Source organism: Stegodyphus dumicola, chromosome X2, assembly GCF_044657685.1.
Source record: "Stegodyphus dumicola isolate Sdum_Otavi_A_Nest chromosome X2, ASM4465768v1".
NCBI classification, from domain to species: domain Eukaryota; kingdom Metazoa; phylum Arthropoda; class Arachnida; order Araneae; family Eresidae; genus Stegodyphus; species Stegodyphus dumicola.
In genome coordinates, this window is record NC_140781.1 from 194,266,315 (window position 1) to 194,288,016 (window position 21,702).

The 21,702-nt window shown below is 33.4% G+C and overlaps 1 protein-coding gene across 2 annotated transcripts in view; it reads left to right on the plus strand.

Annotated features, from left to right (window-relative positions):
- Positions 1 to 309: 309 nt before the first annotated feature.
- The window catches only part of LOC118199690 (uncharacterized), a 36,451-nt gene continuing 15,058 nt past the window's right edge, over positions 310 to 21,702 (plus strand). The window contains exons 1-4 of one of the 2 annotated variants that reach the window (XM_035371597.2): positions 310 to 555; positions 5,810 to 5,847; positions 6,955 to 7,073; positions 17,160 to 17,234. In XM_035371597.2, the coding sequence (XP_035227488.1) occupies positions 479 to 555; positions 5,810 to 5,847; positions 6,955 to 7,073; positions 17,160 to 17,234 (309 nt within the window). In that variant the 5' untranslated portion in view covers positions 310 to 478. The remainder of the gene's footprint in view (positions 556 to 5,809; positions 5,848 to 6,954; positions 7,074 to 17,159; positions 17,235 to 21,702) is intronic. The other variant, XM_035371598.2, reaches the window with a different exon arrangement.

Sequence of the window (21,702 nt, forward strand, 5' to 3'; positions counted from 1 at the left end):
ATATGAGGTTGCCAAGTTAATTTTGAATCAAGTATCACTCCTACATATTTATAAGTAGGAACCCAGAGAATTGGTTCTCCGAAGAATTGCAAGTTAGGTAAATTGGGCTGATGAGGCATAAATAGCTTTATCTGAATTTTTTAGTAAGGTGGATCATTCGCTAGCATTGCTACTCTCCAGCCTCCTTTCTTCTGCTTATTATGACCTCATGTTTGACCTCAAATGATTTCCCTCTGTTTATTATGACCTCTCGCGTACCTGAAGGAGATATGACTGTATAATTATAATTCATACAACTAAAGATTATCGACATTTCTTTTCGTGTTGAAGATTAATCTTTTAAATAAATGATTGTAATAAACTGAATCCGCTTTTTCTCCATATGTCGCGCTCTTATTTTCGTAAATAACATTATTTGTAATTGTGAGTGGCAACTACTTAATGTTTGTTGCATATCTGCTTTGTCGTTTAGGTGCTAATGAATTGGCCATCCTTTTTTTTTGCATCTAAAATTACTAGGAATATGGTAGTGTTTGCTCTTACCTTGATTCGTCAGTAAGTTAAGTTATAATTAAAATTTGTGCCTAGCTATATATAAATATTTTTTAACGTGTGTTTCAAGTCATCTGGTGTGTAGTAAGCTATGTTAGTATGTTATTGAGGGTTTTTAAACATAATTTTAATGCAAGAAAGCTAGGATCGCATCTTTTCTTTTAATTTGTGATCACTGATCAGTTAACCGAAGATTATTGCAATTGTAGTAGCGTAGCTATATAAAATGCCCCGTTTTGTGTTAGTTATTGTGATAAAATTTGACAAATTATTTCAAGATACGTTTCGGCGTTTACTTGAGTTTTCATTTTATTTATCAGTTTGGATATCGAGTAGATAATGTGATTTTTAAGTGTAAAAATGGGATCGGAACATTCTGCTCGGTATTTATATATTGTTAAGCCCGCATCTTGAATTATTTAATACAGGCCTGTGATATAGATAGATAGGTAAAAATATATTTGCGGGTGCCCCTTGGCGATAATTGGCGATTTTTGGCAGTACATGGACACCGAGTTTGTGGAACTCTTTGACTTCTAATTTTGGCTGCCAAAAATCGCCGCTACACGTATCCAAAATAACAAGGTCAAAGAATTGCACAAACTCAGTATCCATGTGCACATAGACCTATTTTCACTTTAAAAAACGTCAGAGAATTCCACAAACTAGGCATTGTTCACTCCTTTGACTTTAGCCAGGCACCCACTTAAAAAGTGAATGCATAATATATAATCTCAATAAACTACATTTTAAATCAAGCAATGAAATAACATAAAAAAAGAAATTCATCATAGCACTACACAAAGGAAATATCCACTTACCTTATTTACGAATTTACGAGCCTTCAGTCAAACAAAATTCCTTAACAGCATCCATAACTGAACTAGAATCTGTATACTGCCGTCGCCACATAAATTCACAAAAATAAGAGTAAAAAATGTCCTCCGTAATGCCGATATTGTTTGACCATGCACATTTCCTTCCTACAAACAAGACACTTAATAATGGCTACTAAGTAAACCTTCATTTGCACGTCAGTCAATTAATGATTTTTCCTCTTTTGTTCTAAACCGTACAGAACTTCAAATTAGTCTTACCACATTCAGCCATTTTACCTTATAAACCGCAAAATAACAATGTACTTATCAAAAATCCAACGCACACTTTCCATATCTTTTCGCGTGATTCAAATTGACTGCATGATTGCAACCAATTATGTCATAATAGGGTTTCCATAACATTCAACTATTCAGGTTACCATAAATGAAACAACAACTTAGCGATAATCCAAGGGCACCCGTAAATCTACTCTAACCCATAGATAATATATATAAAAGAGGATAATTTTTTAAAGTGAAACACTGTCTGTACTTTTTTTGCTTTGTTTAACATTAGTAAAGTTGATATCATACTCTATATTAAATAGAGAGTGTCATGTTTAACCCCATTTCTTTTTAGGTGTGATTCTGTATATTATTTTGCATGAGATTATTGATGATTTCTAATAGATGTCTGTTTCACATTCATGGCAGCAAATTGATATGCATTTAAGTAAGTTGGTACGTCATAATTTCACAACAAAGCATCTTTAATCCCAGGAAATGTAACCAGGATTTTCAAATACCATCAGATTTACAAGCCATTGATCAATCCACAGTGGATGGTGAAGAAATAACTCCTTGTAAAATTACGTAATATTCCTTAGTTCGCTGTTTTTCTTAAACTACATAAGGCATATATTCCAGGTAAAACTTGTATTCAGCATCAGAATGTAGCCTATATTCTGTTTTTCTCCAGCATTAATGTCAGGAAAGGCCTTGGTATAATTGTTTTAACTTTACCGTATCTGGCCGCGGGGGACTCTATTATCCTAAGTCACATTAAAAAAGAGTGTATGTCAAGGAACAATTCCTTCTCAGTAAAAATATATTTACGGGTCCCCCTTGGCAAAAATTGGTGGTACATGGATACCGACTTTGTGCAATTCTTTGTCTTGCTATTTTGGTTTTGTGTAGCATGTCGCTGCACAAAGCCAAAATAACAAGTCGAAAAATTGCACAAACTCAGTGTTCATGTACACATTGAGCTATTTTCACTTAAAAAAAAAAAAAAAAAAAGAAAAAAACCCTCAGAAAATTGTACAAATTTGGCATTGTGCACTCCCTTGACTTTATCCATGTACACATCGACCTATTTTCACTCCAAAAAAAACATTAGAGAATTTTACAAATTTGGCTTTGCACAGTCCCTTGATTTTGTCCTTGTACGCATCGATCTATTTTCACTTAAAAAGTCAAAGGAGCACCCAATTCTACAGTAGAGCCAAACAAAAAATACTTAATCTCAGTAAACTACATTTTAAATAAACAATAGAATAACATAAAAAAGAAAATTCATCTTATGCATCTAAGCACTACACAAAGCAAATATCCACTTACCTTATTTAGAAATTTCTGCGTCGCACAGAATTCCTTAACAGCATCCAAAAAGTTCCTAAAATTATCTGAACTAGAATCCGTATAACAGGATATACGGATATAGGCTGAGTATTTTCATAGCTTGAAGAAAGTGGTTTTACACATTTTGGAAATGAATTAGCTTTTATTTTTGCAACCATTGGTTATAGACATATACTTTGAATAACAAAAATATTTTAAATGGTCCAAACACTCATGTTTTTTGGCTTTTAAATTTAAGATTAATTGTATCTAAAATACAAAGTTAAACATTTTACATGTGCTTTTTTTCCCTGTACTTATATTTGAGGAAATATTGTATTGTTATAATACAAGGAAAAAAGTAAACAATAAGTTTGACACCTGTACAACAAAAACTAACCAAGATATTTCAGAATTTGCAATGTTTAAAATCATTTTGAATTTGCATTGAGAGATGTTAATAAATAGATTACAGTAACTCAAAGTTGATTTACTCCCTTAAATGCCATTCAAAGCTATTATTTTATGATTTATTGTTGTCTTTATTTAAAGTTTTGTTACATTTGGTATGCTAAAATAATTTTCATATAAGTAATTTAAAGTTTCCAAAATCTAAAGAATATGTTATAGTAGTTTCATAAAAAATCTTTATCTGTAATCCTAAAAAAATTCATTAAAGTACAAATATTTTTCATCCTTAGTTAATGCAAATAACGATATCAGCTGCATGTGTGCCATTACTGAAGCCTGCCGCAATTTTTATAAATAAAATATCCATTTTGAAAAAAAAAAAAAAAAATTGGTTGATCTTTACATTATGGTAACTTGGCGTTTTTTTGGCGAAAATTTGGCGACCAACTCTCCTACAGCAACCCTCTATTTTTTTTTTCCCCGCCGCCATTTTGTCTTCACGAAGTAAAGATATGTTTCTTTTCTTTTTATCTCCTGAACACTTCTTCCAACAATCTACTAGCCGAATTACACTTATGCTAGAAATTTTATCTAACAAAACTGCTTAATCATGACAAATATTCACTGCAAAATTGGGAAAAAGTGCACAATACCATACTCCTTACGCGTTTTTCAAAATAACACATACACATAAACCATGTACACGCCGACTTATTTTTACTTAAAAAAACATCCCAGAATTGCACAAAAATGGCATTGCGCACACTCTTCACTATATCCATGTACACTGCTTTTTTCTCAGAAATTAGAAAAATTTCACGAAAATACATGACAATTTTCTCAATCTTTAAACCTGGTAAAAAGAACATATATGAAATTACCTGATCGCGAGAAAGTATTTACCCTTTCCAAATATGAACATTTCCACATATAAAATAAATAAAATATCCAAAAACTTTTACCTCTAAATCATCTATTACATTATACACGTCACCAACGAATTCATACCGCAAGCATTACAAATACTTAGTATCAAATATTTAAATTATTTCCATGCACGTTTACTTCAACTTAAACGTGTACCAAATTCCTACAAACAGAAAATTCACAAAATAACTATCATTTAATTAAAATATCACTAAACCATGTACACGTCGACTTATTTTTACTTAAAAAAACATCCCAGAATTGCACAAAAATGGCATTGCGCACACTCTTCACTATATCCATGTACACTGCTTTTTTCTCATAAATTAGAAAAATTTCACGAAAACACATGAGAATTTTCTCAATCTTTAAACCTGGTAAAAAGAACATATATGAAATTACCTGATCGCGAAAAAGTAATGAACATTTACACATATAAAATAAATAAAATATCCAAAAACTTTTACCTCTAAATCATCTATTACATTATACACGTCACCGACGAATTCATACCGCAACCATTACAAATACTTATTGTCAGATATTTAAATTATTTCCATGCACGTTTACTTCAACTAAAACGTATACCAAATTCCTACAAACATAAAATTCACAAAATAGCTATCATTTAATTAAAATATAATTAAATTCAAAAACACTACTTAAAATATAAATGAGCACATACATTAAATTAATACATACATAAATACCCATTTTGAATTCACTTTAGTTACGGCCATGGGATCCAAGAATTCATGAACACTGTTTCACACAACACAGAATAAAGCCAAATACAAAATTTCCAGATTTTTTCCCGATTTCCCCCCTTTTCCGATTAAAGAACCGTAATTCGTCCATTAATATCACATGACATATCCCATGATCTCTCATTTCCCTCACACAAAATAATGCGTAATTGGAACTGAGTACTGCTCACATTATTACCAAAGTGCCAGATAGTAACCTTTATCGCCTCCAAAATGTCGCCAAACTACCAGTTACCATATTGTAAAGATCAACCAAAAAATTATATTCATCGACATTTTTCACAATATTCTGCATAAAAATGCTTGTTGTGTAATCTCTTAACTATTTTAATTACATACAAATGCAAACATTTTGCTCTTTAGTTTATGTATGGCCCTTGAATACCATTCTCTTATTTTAATATCAAATATCTCAGTCAGTTTTTGTCACACAGAGATCAAACTTTTTTTTAACAAGAAGAAAATTGTATAGGAAACTGAAGAATGTTTAAAAATAATAATTCTGTATAAAGTAGAAAATCTAATTTTCTACTTTATACAGAATTATTATTTTTTAATTTTAATATACGAAAACATGAATGTGTCATTTCAACCATTTTTGTACTATACATCTATGGCCAACGGTTGCAAAAATAAAGGCGAGGTAAGCACTTATGTGAATAAAGTATGTTATTTTAATGGTGTGTATTAAAATTGTTTTCTTTACTTTTATAGTGGAGAAACTGCTCACAACAAAGATAATGTGATTCAAGGTTAGTAAAATCTCTTTAATATATATTTTAGCTGGGCTATAAATCTTATTTAGAGAAATCTGCAAGGTGCATCGTGTGTAGATATAATGTCAATACTTCCGTAAGTTCTTGGGTATTACTATATTATTACATATTATTGAAGATAGTTGATTTTGTTTATAAAATTGAATATTATTGCTGAAATTGAAAAAGTATGAATGAAAAATCCTACAAAGAAACTAATTCAGCATTGAACATATTTTTCAAAACATTTTATTTCTTGCCCTAGATCATATATGCAAAAAAGAAGAAAGAGAAATCTTTATCTCATTTAATTTCCATAAGTGCGTGAACTTGTACTTCAAGTAACTAAAATCTTGAAATATTTCAACATCCTATTTGTAGCAAATATGTAATTAAAATATATTCAGAGGCTGCATAAAATTGCTTAAATGGCTGCCAATATGAGACTGCTGGCTTCTTATATTCAAACTTGATATGAGGAAGATTGGATAAATAGTCATTGCTTGTGTACTGACAAGTGAAGTGTCTTCCGTGTGACAAAGTGGCATCTCTTTGATTTCAGGTGACCATGTCACTCATTCCCGAATCATGCCATGTCTCGATGGAACTCTTTTCATGTAAACTTTTATGCAGCCATGCAAACATCTGGCAATTTGGAATATACCTTATTGGGTAGCACTGCCAGTACATGTGAACAGCTTCTAGTCCATTACAATAAGCACCTCAATATACTAGATACATATCAATTAACTGCTTTTGTGAAACATTCCAAACTTTAACTTCTTTGGAAGTTTGATGATTTTATTGGTTTTTTTTACAACCCCTCACTTAACGATTGCATTTCACTCGCTGCATTATTATCTGACTCAAGTAACCTACCCCTCTCAGAAGTTTGTGTACATGGTAGCAAATCACTGTTTAGATATATTAAAGGTATATTTTTTATGATTAATATATGTAATCTTTGCCCTTTTGCTTTGTGAAATGTAAACCTTTTATTAATTTCAATATTTATTAGACATAACATTTGTCACTTTTATATATATTTATATATTGTGTGTATGTTCAATCAGATTCCTAACATCAAATGGTTTTGTTTTATAGGTCAAATGGATGTTCCTTTGTCACAAACTGGCTTGCGCCAGGCAGAACTTTTGGGATTTCATTTGCAGTATGAACAGTACAGTCATGTATATGCAAGCGATCTAACAAGAGCTATGCAGGTACATATCACCTAATTGTGCAGCTTAAATATTTCTGAATATTGAAATCTAACATGGCGATCAGATATGTGAAAAATCCTTTCCAAGTCTACTATGTCATTGGATTTGTATTCAGAAAATGTATTTGAGGTGGGTGAAAAGGGATGGAAGTTTCGAGCTAGGAAAAGGTAGTTAATATGTTTTAAATTGAAATGTTAAATTGCAGAAAGATGTGAAGTGTATGAAAAGATAAGCCTGTTTTTAAAATATTTTTTGTAAATTTTTTTAATATTTCTAAAAATTTGTAATACATACCTGAAGTAAAACTAAAAAATCCTGACTTGTTCAGGGTCAGGGTTAAATTATTCTTCATTTATTAAGATGAATGAGGAAAATATCCATCTAAAAAAAAAAAGACCTAGTGCAAGAAATCATGTGCAGTAATGAAAAATTTGGCATGGGAAGTCTGCTGCTTGCAAGTGACAATGGAAATTAGGTAAAGTGTTTATTATAAGTTAATTAAGAAGACATAAAATAAAGTTTTAAGTTCAGAAAAAAGCAGACATTTACCATATTTACTTCCACATTTCTTCCTCTGTGTACATCTCCCAAGCTTTTTTCAGCATATGATTTGGAAACTTCTGATTTGTGGTAACAGTTTAAAAAAAGAAAAGTATATTATAAATAATAGAAAAACATTTTCTGTAAGTTAAAAAAAAAGATTTAAATTCATAAGTCCTTTGAAATACATAATACGATGATATTAGCATGTTTTTATGTGTCTTTTTAATGTACTATGTATATCAATTAAGCTATCTCTTTAGAAATGATATACACCTTGGGATTCCCCCCCCCCATTCCTCAAGGGATAAAATTGGTAGGAAAAAGGTGGATGCTCAAGTAAATACAGCATTCTGTTTTGTCTAGTTTGTTGTTATGCAGAAAATATTTTCTGCTTTCATTGCAAACGGGGGAATAAATTATAGGAAAGCAGAAAATATATGTATAATTTTCAATTCTGTATTACATTCATTAAATATATTCTTTAAAAAAAAATCTTCAGGAATTTAAACTTTCTTAGTTATGAAATTATTGTGTGTATGTGTATGAACATGGAGCCTAAAATTGAACCTTTTTGAATTGAATCTTAATATTGAAATTTTGCGTTGAGGCTTTGAAGCCTCAAGGTATATTTTTTCATCTTTTATTGCCAGTCATCAAAATAATTCTTATCCATCGTATCAAAAATACAAAATTTTGAATAATTTATGTTACATAGGTGGCTTCAATTTTCAATGTTACACTGTTATCAAAATCTCCTTTTATGTAGAGGGCTTCTCATATAATTTTAATTCCTGAAAGTTCTTTCAGATGTGCCTTCTGCTGTGTATAGATTCTTTCAAAATATCCTTTCAATCACATTTATCTATAAATTTCACTATTTCAGTAAAAAAGATGAGTATTAGAGATGGACAAAACCACTCCCTTAACCCCTTCGCTATGAGTGTATCATATATGCATCAGTACTCAATCCTCTTACACGATGGCGTGCCACTTTGTGCAACTCACTTTGGTGACACTGTATTGTAGTAGTACGATATATCAAGATGGGGTATTTTGCGCCACTAAGCCTAACTTAAAAGAAATTCATTTAAAATACTTTTTAAGCAATTGTTTTGATTTTTTTCTGTAATGGTATCAGTAGTATAATCATAAATATAGAATATCAAAATGTTCTGAAAAATTTTAATTAAAATCTAAATGCAAGTAAAATATTTGACTCATCTTGAGGAAATGTAAAAAATTTACTTAAATCTATATCTAAACATTTGTAAAAATAATAAAATATAGCATAAATGATTCAGAAAGGAGACAATGTGTGATAATTTAGTTGCTATTAGTTAGAATTTAGTTGCTAAAGCGAAATTCACAGCTCTTGATTACAAGACATTAGTAAAATAAGGAAATAAATAAAAAGTATAATTCATTATTTTACATAAATATTACAGTAATATTTTATGAAAAGGTAATATTTAATATACATAGCAATACTATAATACAGTATTCAAAGAATTGAAGTGAAACTCAAAGGAACTGCTGTGATGAAGCGAAAAGAGCAAATAATCAAGACACTGCAGGAGCCAGATTTTTGGCTAGAGCAAGAGCAATGAAAAAGCAAGTAATGAAGACTGTTGGAATCAGATCTGCAGCTAGAGCACAAGCATTGAAAATCATGCCTCCGAAGGACTCAAATCTGTAACTGTTGCTGAAGGGCTGACAGCTGGAAATTCGAGGAACTAGTTCCTATAATCTATGTACTTTAAACAGTTCTTTGCACTGACAGGTTGGGGAGGAATTCTATGCTTTTGCAAATGAGGGGGGTCAGTTTCGCTGAGATGCATCAGTTTATTTAATGTTTTGTTTTTTAAATACTAGATGGAACAAAGCAAACAAAAACCACACAAGGTGTGACACACACACAAAAAAAAAAAATCAGACTAAGTGTGTAGCTTGAAGAAAGTGTGGAGTTGGCAACAACTGTTTTAGTGACGTCATCCCACTAACCTTTTCTATCCATGCAGCCAGTTTTGACTTAACGGATCACGCCAATTAGGAGTACTGCGTCATTGAGTGAACATGTGCAACTGCAATCTGCCGAAAAAATGTCTAACATAACATAAAACATGAACAGCAAATCAACAACAAGTTTCTTGTGAAACTTAAGAAATCAGCCACAGAAACATTTCAGATGTTAACCAAGGCTTATGGGGATGAAACTTTGTCTTGCACATGTGTTTGAATGGCATAAGCGGTTTTCAGGGGGAAGGGACAGTATGAAAGATGATGAACATGCTGGGCACCCAAGGTCAGTGATTACAGACCAAAACATTTCCAAAGTTCGTGAAGTGATCTGTAGTGACCGAAGATTAAGTGTTCGTGCAGTAGCAAAGTTGGTTAACTTAGATAGGGAAGCTGTTTGACACATTTTAACTGATGAATTTCACATTAAGAAGATTTGCGCGAAGGTTGTTCCAAAAGTTCTGTCCGATGACCAAAAACAGTGCCGTAAAGATGTGTATATGGACATGTTAGAACATATTGCAAACGAGCCAGATTTGTTAAAAATCTGTTGTAATGTGATGAGACATGGATTTTTACCTATGACCCAGAAAATAAACTCCAGTCAATGAAGTCTCTAGGATCCCCAAGACCCAAAAAAGCATACATATCAAAATTCAAGGCAATGTTAATTGTCTTCTTTGACATTAATGGAATTGCAATGATTGAGTGGTTTCCCAGTCGTCAGAATTAATCAACACTACTACTTTGAAGTACTAAAAAGACTTCATGAAAAGATTGGGGGAAAAAGGCCACAGTTGTGGAGTGATGGATGGCTGTTTTGCACCAGGACAATTTTCCGCTCACATGGCCGTATCTGTTAAGCAGTTACTGTGATAGGGCATCCTCCTTATTCACCTGATTTGGCTCCATGCAACTTTTTTTATTTCCTAAAGTTAAATCTCTCTTAAAGAGAACCCATTTTACCTCGGTTGAAGAGGTTCAGGCAAAAACGAAGAATCTTCTGAAGGGCCTTCTAAAAACCTCGTTCCAGAACTGTTACCAGCAATGGCAGTACCGAATGCTGAAGGGGACTACTCTGAAGGTGATAATGTGACGGAGAACTGATTCTGTAAGTACAATGATTTATAGGACCAGTATCTTTTTTTTTTTTTTTTTTTTTGTGTGTGTCACACTTCGTATACATACATAACATGCATATACATGTAAAAAGTAGGTCAGAGGCGTGTCCAGTAAATAATAAAAGAAAGAATGCTAGTGTTTATATTAAGAGGAAATCAAATTTTTTGGCTCACTTCCCAACAACTGTTCTCGGTGAACTGTTAAAGAGCTGCTATTGCTGTTACGAGACTCTACCTGAATTTTGTTCGTTCAGTCGGTACTCCATTAAAAGAAACGTAAAGAGAGATTTATAATTAAGTAATACGGGCAATCCACCCAATTAATTCACTATAAAACAGGCAATCCACCTTAATGCAAAATCATGGTGTAGCTTTGCTTTTATTCTAAAACATAAAAACGATACAATGTTGCCAAACTGTAAAATTTAACATTTAAAGAAATTACATTTATACAACCGTTGAGTTGCTCGCGACATCTCCTCCCACCTTTTGATTTATGGTAGACAGAACATAATTAGAATACAATATACTTAATAATGAGGCTAAGCAATACTTTGTATAATCATAAAAAGAAAAAAAAACTAATTAAAATGCGAAGGTTTTACAATAGTTCTACCACATCTAGTTTTAATTATCTTATCAGGAGGTTTAAAGTTAATTTCTTTACTAGCAGGAATGTTAAATTGGTTTTGTTTAGGTAAAAATAAGTTCTCGTCGTCCATCACTTCCAAAAGATACAATCGTTGCACAGGACTGATCGATTCAACTGCAGCTGTTTTCACCTGACTATGGAATAATTCAATAACTCGACCCAATGGCCAGTCCAATCTTTTTTAGTTGTCTCTTCCCACAAGTACCACATCTCCTAAATATATTTGTCTTCGATTAGTTTTATTATCTCTGGACTGAATTAGGAGACTCAAATATTCGTGTTTAAATCTTTTTCTGAGATCTTGTCCTAATTTCTGTTGATATCTATATCTCTTAGTGATACTGACTTCATCTATATGGCGCAAGTCTGGAACTCCCACCGTTCTTATATCCTGAATGAACATTGAGGGTGTTAAAGGCATTAAATCTTCAGGATCTTCAGACAAATAATTTAATGGTCTTGCGTTGATTACAGCTTCTGTATCGCAGAGAATGGTACACAGCTCCTCATATCTCAAGCAGACTCTTCCTAATATTCTTCTCAAAATTTTCATTGAACTTCCATGTAATCTTCAAAATAGAACATTCTTGCATAATTTTGTTCCAGTCGAGTGAAAGAAAGAAGTTGTTAGTCCCAACAAAGTTCATACCATTGTCACTATACATAGTTTTTGGTCGTCCCTGTCTGGCTATGAACCTTCTGAAGCCCAACAAAAAATCGTCCTTGTATCCGTTCAAGATGTAGGGCCCTATAAACAGCACAGGTGAATAAAAGTATCCAACTTTTCCCTCCATCCTTTAGATAAAGAGGTCCAGATAAGTCTACTCCAGTTACTTCAAAAACCAGAGCGTCTCGGACCCTATCTTCAGGCAGTGGGGCTGGAACTGTTCCGATTTTTTTTTTTTTTTTTTTTGCATTATATCTTTTGTATCGAATGCATTTTGCGATTACCCTTTGAACTGTTTTTCGTCCTCTTAAAATCCAAAACCGTAGACGAATATCCCTCAAAACAATTTGAACTCTAGCGTGTGAAAGTACTGTATGTCTTTCGAAAATTTTCTACAATTTGATGATCAGAAGGTAAAAGTATGGGATACACGAAATAATCTGTATCATCTCTTCGAAGGATTTTCGTCTTCAGTCTGATTAAACCTTCTTTATCAGTCAAAATGCAAAGAGTTTTCAATTTTGATTTTGTATATTCGTTTTGGAAAGATTCTTTCTGAACAATTAAGAAAAGCCTTTTCTCAGCTGCTTCTATTTCCTGAACAGATAATTCTTCCTTCAGTTTGTGATCGGAATTTTTAGAATTATGAAAGAATCGCAGAATCCAAGCTATCAGCTGAATGATTCAGAGATGGGCCAATTTTCGTCAGGCTGTTTAAGCCACGGTGGACCCTTCCACCATATGGATCTGAGCAAAATTCCAGCGGAACATCCTCTGGATGGGAGATCAGCCGGATTGTTGCTTTCTGGAATATGCTTCCATTGTTCCTTTGATGTTAAATTTCTTATCTCCTTCACTCGATTATTTACAAATGTTCCCCATTTATCTTCATGCTTGATCCAGAACATAACGGTAGAGGAATCAGTCCAACAGGTACTTGATATTTCCTTTAAATCCATCGCATCTTCACTGTTGCAGTGAGACGAGCTCCGATCAAGCATGCTAACAATTCTAATAGAGGCATCGTTATCTTGTTAAATGAGCCACTGTACTTTTAGCTTCAACCAAATGAACTTTTACCCCTTTCTCACATTCGCTTCGTAGAAATACAATTGCACTATAGGCGGACTTGCTTGCATCACAAAAAGTATGAAAAGTCAATTTTTCTTCCGGGACATTGCTTTGGACATATCTTGGAATTTTGATCTCTGTCAACAGATATAAATCTTCAATCCATTTATTGAACTCCAGGCGAATATCTTCTGGACAGGTTTCATCCCAACCAATCTTCAGGTTCCAGCTATTCTGTATTAACAGTTTCAAATGAATCGTTACTGGACACAGAATTCCTGTAGGATCGAAGATGCAGTGAACTGTCGAAAGAATATATCTTCTAGTAATGGGTTTGTGCTTGAAATCAATTTTTTCAAGATCACAAAACTGAACATCTTTAGTTTTATCCCATAATAATCCAAGAACAGGAACAAGTTTTTTTTTTTTTTTTTTTTTTTTTTTTTTTTGGCATTCTTCACCTGTTAGACTGGAATGTTCCCAACCTCTTAAATCGAAACAGCCAGTAGCCAGAATCTGATTTGCTTCAAAAATGAATTTCTTAAGTTCATCTTGACTAGTTACTGAAGTTATGCAGTTATCCACATAGAATGTATTCCTGAGTTTTTCTACGGTTTCAGGAAAATGGCTTTCGTTTTGTACCAAATGATAATCTAGAATGGCAGCTAGCAAGTAAGGGCTGCTCGTAAGTTCAAACACTACTCGGTGACGATAAATTTTTTGTTTTCTTTCCTCATAATCTTCCCATCATATGAATCTAGGAAAATCTTGGTTTTCTTTGGCCACAGATATCTGTAAAAAGGCCTTTTTATATTTGAAACTGCACCAATTTCTTTCTGACGAAATCTCATAAGTAATGGAGGAATTTTTTTTGATAAGATTTGGTCCTGTTTCTAGACAGTCGTTGAGCAAAAGTGAGTTCTTACTTCTACACGAAGCATCAAATACAGGGTGTACCTTTGTAGTAGAATTTCCTTTAAAAATACCTCTATGAGGCAAATAATGACAAGGATTTTCCAATTTATTATCTGGTACTTCTTCGATGATAGTTTCCTGTAACCATTCCTTAAATACAACTTCATAGTCATCATATTTTGCTTCTTTAAGAAGTTTATGAGTAGTAGTTATGCATCTTTCTTCAGCTATATCTTTGTTTTCACTTAACGTCTCATACGTCTCTAACCAAGGTAGTTTGACGATGTAACGGCCATTTTCATCTCTCTGAATGTTTTTCATCTCTCTGAAATTCAATTAGTAATTCCTGCCTGCCGAATCTTGATTTTAAACATGCAATAGCTTTATCATAATTTTCACATGTCGGTGGGTAACTATCGACAATATCCCAAGCTCTAGAGTCTTCAGTCATACATTGAATTAAATATTGAAATTTATCTTCTTTCTCAATATTTTCATCGTCATGTATTCTTTTGAATTGGCTCCAAAAGGCAAGCCGATCGTTGATTTCCCCCATCAAATTTCGAAAGTTTGATCTCCGTTTTTGAACAGGTGAAGAATCAACAGAACTTTCGGTTTTAGAAATTCTATTTAACTCTTTGGCATCGAAGTCGCTCGTAACGCCCATTCATTCAGGCAACGGCAAACCGCTCCAACGCCTCGTTTACTTTCTACCTAGTTCTTTCCCCTCCATGTTAGTGTATGGCTCATTGGTTTCGCGAGTTGTTAAAAGACATGTCAATCATTCTTTTGAAGCAAATAAAGGAGAAATACGGAAAGCTATTGCCGTTCACAGGTGCAATCCGGCCCTAAGGTGAAACTGCACACAATGGAAGAAACTGCAGAAAAACCTCCAAGAGCAGCAACGGGGAAAGGAAAACTATTCCAAGACAAATTCGTAAACACGGGCGTTTTCGATGTTTGTTGAAAACAGATTTGTCGTCTCTCGATGTGAAAGAGTTAACTACATTTCTATGTTTACTTCCGCCTTTACGAAATTTTCATTATATTCTTCTATTATCGCGTACTCGTTCTGATACTTTTTATCATCTTTATCTTCGAATAATAAAGATTTTATTTCCTGATCTATTTCAGTTAGCTGACAATAAATTCTACGTAAATTAGCAAAGTTATATCTAATGCTCTCTTCTTTAACATTATCTGCCTTTAATAATTCATTCAAACCATTAAAACACTTTGTGAAGTTAGCTCTTATAGGAGAGCGTTTTTTAATAAATAATTCCATTTTCAGAATAATAGGTAATTCAAAATAACGTATCTTTAATATCACGTCATATGGTCACCACGTTACGAGATTCTACCTGAATTTTGTTCATTCAGTCAGTACTCCATTAAAAGAAATGTAAAGAGAGATTTCTAATGAAGTAATAAAGGCAATCCACCCAATTAATTCACTATAAAACAGGCAATCCACCTTAATGCAAAATCATGGCGCATTTTTGCTTTTATTCTAAAACATAAAAACGATACAATGTTGCCAAACCGTAAAATTGAACCTTTAAAGAAATTACATTTATACAACTGTTGAGTTGCTCGCGACAGTTGTGTTTTGGCGGGAGCGCTGATCATTCGTTCATTATGAATTAGTTCTGGAAGGGATTATTCATCTCTAGTATGCTCCATGCATGTAAAAATACATAGTGGATCTGTAAAGTTTTAGGGGTAGATTCATTAAAAAGGGGAACAAAATTTTAAATAAAAAATTGTTTAATTTTTCATTCTATTTAAGTACATTTTCCCTTTAATGCTATATATATGATGGCATGTTCATGGGCTTTGTGGGTGCCTTCATAGAAATCAGCTATTGTGATACTCTTGAATATCCTAGTTATTTTTTGAATTGTTGTCAAAAAAGGTAGTAAGATCTCTTTTTAAAGCGTAGACTATAGACTACGGATACCAAATGTAGTAAATATGGCAATGATGATTAAGGGTAATGTCACAACTTTTTGTGTTAAATCATTTGATGGTTATTGCACTGTATGAAAATTTTTTTTTCTGTATGTATAATTGTATTTCTGTATACTGAGTAGTTGTGAGTATTATCAAGTATGTCGCGAGAGTGTATTGTGAGTTGGTGCATCGAGAGTGTGCATCATTGAGGCTGTTGAGTGCATCGCAAGTTATAGCATGGAGAGTCTCGAGAGTACACGAACCAAATTGGGAGTAGTACTTTGCCGTGAACCTGTCTTCCCCGTTATAGCTTTAATAGCATGAAGGCTGTGTTGCTGATTGTTTCAGCATGTTTGTCGTAGTTTTTCGATGACTCTAAACATGTTTTTGGAGCTGTTCTGAGTAATACTGGCTGATAAATTGTGTTTTCATTCTTCACCAAGTGTTTTCATTAATCACTCCAAATCCACGAACCCCTACAGACACAACAATAGAAATAATAATGCATAGCTGCCAGCACTCTTGGTATTTCACGATATCTCCCATTTTTTTTGTTCCCTGCAAAAAGTGAAATTTGTGAAATTAATGGAACTTAAATTATGCAAGTTGTCATTCTCTGAACCCTAGTGATTTTCAACATAACTTTCTATTATTAAATTATATTTCATGTGAATTATCTTAATTTTCTGTAGACATTTATAGAATTTTATTTAAAGACCTGTTTAAAAAGGTTTTCTGAGTACAGCAACCCTGCAGAAATTAATGGAACACAACGAATGGGATAAACTATTCATTCCAGCACAGCTGGCAAGCAGACGGGTCTTCTATTAAAGCTCCTGTACTTCATTTGTTTTAAATGATTCTAGCATGTAACCTTGAGTATTTTATCTCATTTTAACTTTATTTGAAGATTCAACCAATGTTTAATCAATTAATAATCTAATTTCTTTACACCAATATATGATACATTACTAGCTTCCCTATAGTATGTCCATTAATTTTTTTTTTATTTGCCTTAAAAGTACTTTGATAAATTAAATCTTCCTTTCCCTACACAGGATCTTCGATATATTATATAAAAAATAAGATCAAGTAAATTACTTAGGTTGCTGAAATAATTTTGAAAACTTTTAATATCTTTTTTACAGACAGCTGAAAGTATTATTCGACAGAATAAATCTTATAAAGCTCCTTTGTTTCATGATCGACGCTTGAGGGAAAGGGTAAGTTTTAATTGTTATATTTAATATTGTGTAGTAATGTATAGTACAAAGTCTGAGCAGTGATTCCAGATTTTGAAATTTCCTGAATTTTAGATCATCAATTAAAATCTAGCTAGATACATGTAAAAATTATCAAAGTAAAAATATGAAATAATAAAGCATTTATGGCTGCAAGGGAATCGAAATTTAAAAAAAAAAAAAAAAAGGCTCAATATTTGTTTATTTCGTTGAACTCTTCCTTCAGTCCAATTTGTTTAATCTGTTTAATTTTTTCCACTAATACTTTCTCTTTAATTTTATCAACTTGTTCAGCTGAAGAGCTCCAAAGTCTAAGCATAGGAAATCTATATCAAAATAATGTTATTTTGTCTAATTTTTGGTATCGCATTTTCTAAAGCCCCTATTGTACCAAGGCCACTATAGAAAACATACACCAAGTGTGCTTTCACATTGTAGATCTTTACTACAGCTCCAGAAGTCTTTTCAGTGTACGTAGGTAAGTTGAAAAATAAGTTTCCCCTGTCGACTGTGGTCAGAGTTGTGTATGAAAGTCAAAAAATAGAATGAGACATTAAAGATATGACATACCTTTATTTTTCCACATAGGTACCAAGTACATTGAGACATTTATCATATCGCTTGATAAGCTTCAAAAAGCCCTCCAGGAAAAAATCAGGGCTTTGCATATGGAAGAAGCGTTGAACGGCTTGTTTCACTTCAGTATTGCTTCCAAAGCGCCTTCCCCTGAGATTTTTCTTCAAAGCCGGAAATAGATGGAAGTCGCTTGGTGCGAGATCAGGACTGTATGGCGGATGGTGTAGGCGCTCCCAACCAAGAGTTGCAATATGGTTTTGCGTTGCCGTCGCCGAATGTGGTCTGGCATTGTCATCCAACAGCAGAACGCCAGATGTGAGAAGGCCAGGCCACTTTTTCTGAATCGCCTCTTTCAATTTCGACAGGGTGTCACAGTAGCGCGTAGCATTGATGGTTCCATCCTCCAAAAAGTCCAGCAACAAAACTCCTTGGGCGTCCCAGAAAACTGTGAGGAGCACTTTACCTGCAGAGGGAGTTGTCTTGAACTTCTTTCGGACAGGTGATGACGGAAGCTTTGGAAGCAATACTGAAGTGAAACAAGCCGTTCAACGCTTCTTCCATACGCAAAGCCCTGATTTTTTCCTGGAGGGCTTTTTGAAGTTTATCAAGCGATATGACAAATGTCTCAATGTACTTGGTACCTATGTGGAAAAATAAAGGTATGTCATATCTTTAATGTCTCATTCTATTTTTTGACTTTCATACACAACTCTGACCACAGTCGACAGGGGAAACTTATTTTTCAACTTACCCTCGTAATAAAAAATTTAAACTTTAATTTTGATAAGAAAGCTGTAATAATAAAAGCCTGCAAAAATTAACATCCCACTTCAAACAAATTTGCTTGGGGACTTCACTTATTGTTTAGGTCAGATAGAAAAATAGTAACCCTCTCCCAACCACTCAAGGGCCAAAAGTATGATGGCTGCTAACATCAATCAGCACGCTGTCAGTGACCATAGTGTGATTCCCTAATCAGCAGCTATATGAAAATGATGTATAAGAATCTCAGTTAGTCAGGAGAAAAATTGCTTTTGTGAGATACCTGCTTTTCTGAAAGGGGGAAAAGGAAAGAAATTGCTGGTAGTTTAAAGGTCTGGTTGCTAGATCATTATGTATTTTGGACTTTGTATTGTATTAAAATATTATAACCTGTTTGTAATTTCCCTTCTTCCAACTTTTTTATAATCTATTGTAATCCTTTTAATTTATTACTAGAATCTCTTTATATATATACAGGGTGTTTCATAGATCATGGAACAAACTTGGAGGGGGGACGGAGCATACTAAAACATGCATTTTTTGTATAGGAATGTAGGGTCTAAAGTGACGGGTTAAGGCAGGAACGAAAGAAAGAAAAAAAAAAAAGACACGAGAGGAAAATGTGTTTATGTACAAAATCAACGCAAAGTGCTACTTTGCAGCAATACAGTATTCACAATAAATGTTCAAAAAAGGGAACACTAACAGTAGTAGGAACCCAATGACCAGCGAAGACGTGTCTAGAGATGCCTCAGACAGTAGTCAGATACCAATGGCCTGACAGTCAGGAGTGATGGTCTGGAGGGCCATTTCATTTAACAGCAGGACCCCTTTGGTTGTCATCAGCACCTTCACAGCACAGCAGTATATCGATGATGTTCTATGTCCCATTGGGTTGCTTTTTATGTCACACCATCCTGGGCTTATATTTCAGCAAGATAATGCCTGTCCACAGGCAACGAGAGTTTCTGTTTCTTGTCTTCATGTTTGCCCTAATGCTACCTTGGCCAGCAAGGTCGCCGGATCTCTCCTCCATTGAGAATATTTGAAGCAGTATAAGCAGGGCCCTAAAACCTGCTCAGGACTTTGCCAATCTAATGTGCCAATTGGACAGAATGTGGCACAATATGCTGCAGGAGAACATTCTATTAATCAATGCCAAGCTGAATAACTGCTTGTATCAGAGCCAGAACTGGACCATTGCATTATTGATTTACTCAATTTGTGAAGCTCTTGAATAAATCGTTCAGTTTTTCTGAAATTTTAATCATTTGTTTACTGTGCGTGTGCATCACCCCTACCGATTTTCAAAGCTTGAAAAGGAGCAGTGGTGATTTATAAAAATCCTAAGCCAACCATCTCTAGTTTAATCTTTTCTAAATGTTTAGTTTTGCTGTTCATTAACTGTTGTATATTTCTTTTATTATATATGGATATTTTATTCTACTTAAAATGCATACACAAAAACTCAACAAAATAAATTTTCCTACGTCAGAAAAACCAAAATGTGTTTGCCACTTCAACCATTGTTTAAAAATTCTGGCAAATTATTGTATTAAATGCTAAGAACTTTCTTTTCTGGTCATTTTTATTCCAAAGCTGCTTAGACCTTTCAGCCAACTATCTAAAATTTGGAAGGTATGTAAAAGTGTACATGCCACCCACATATCCTTCTTTGCAGCTGCCACAAGCCCTATTCATATAATATTTGGTACTATTCGGTTTCGAGGGCCGTAAAAAATCGCCAAACTATTGTTGATGCCAATGCTGCCAAAAATAATTGCGGCAAGAAAGGAAGTATAATAGTAAATAACTATCTAAGATGGATGTTTTTATTTAGATGAAAGGTTAATTTCATATAATACTTTTTATTATTATAATTTATATAAAAAGGCTAAACATGACTGAATGGAAGCATAAGAGTAAATAACTATTTCAGATCATTTTTATAATTTGTATAAAATTGCTAAACACAACTGAATCGATGCCTGCATCGCTATTTCGCTACCGACTTATCGCTAAAGCATAATTTCATCTCGTTGGTTGTTCAAACATAATTTTCTATAATGAATGATGCCTTTTCTTTGAAAATATTCTCGGTAAAGTGCAGAATCGGTCACTTATTTGTTTGCCGCTTTTTACAAGGGTAAAACAATTGGATTTTTGTCAATGTTTTTTACTTTTTAAGTGAAAATAGGTCGATGTGTACATAGATAAAGGGTGTTGTGCGCAGTGCCATTTTTGTGCAAATCTAGGATTTTTTTTTAAGTGAAAGTAGGTCGATGAGAACATGGGTACCGAGTATGTGCAATTCTTAAAAACGCGTCAAGCAGTGGGTGATTCTGCACTTTACCCAAAATTCTTTTGCCGAATTTTCGTCATGGGCATTTCCCAAATTATTAAATCCATAGGATATCAAAAAAGGATTTAAAAATTAAACTAGTATTTCAATGGCATCTTAAGAAATATAGAATTATATAAACTTACGCAATCTGAAATCAACGCGTACGCTAGATTTGGCGCGCTGTTAAATGGGCGCGTTTGCTAGATTTGGCGCTTTTGCGCATACATTTTCTCTGCAATATTTTTACGGCCCTCAAAACGGAATAGTACCTAATATTTCTCCAGCTTTACCTGTTTGGAGATCAAATTGATGGCTGAATTTAGGCAAATATGTGATTGGAATATACATATATTTATATTTTTAGGTGTGAAGGGAAAATGGTGAGGGCACAGAGGTGGATATATACCAGTGGTCTTATCTCTCTGGCAAATGATGTTTTGTGTACTTTACTCATTTTCATTAGATTTGTTTTTGTGCAGTAATGTAGTTAAGTATGTTTCACATCACTAGTTAACATTTTGAAAAATTTAAATTGAGATAAAATTAACTAAGTGTTCTGTTGATAATTTAGAATTAAAAATAGTTATATGAAAATACTGATAAGTTCCTGAATTTTAAAGTAAAATTTTCTATTTGTATTATATGTTATGGTACTTTTTAAAAGTATTCATCTCACCTTATTTCTCAAGTCATATATACAGTTTTGTTTGTTTGTTACCATCCATTTAACTGCCGAACAGCTGCAAATATATTCATGAGATTGGTGTC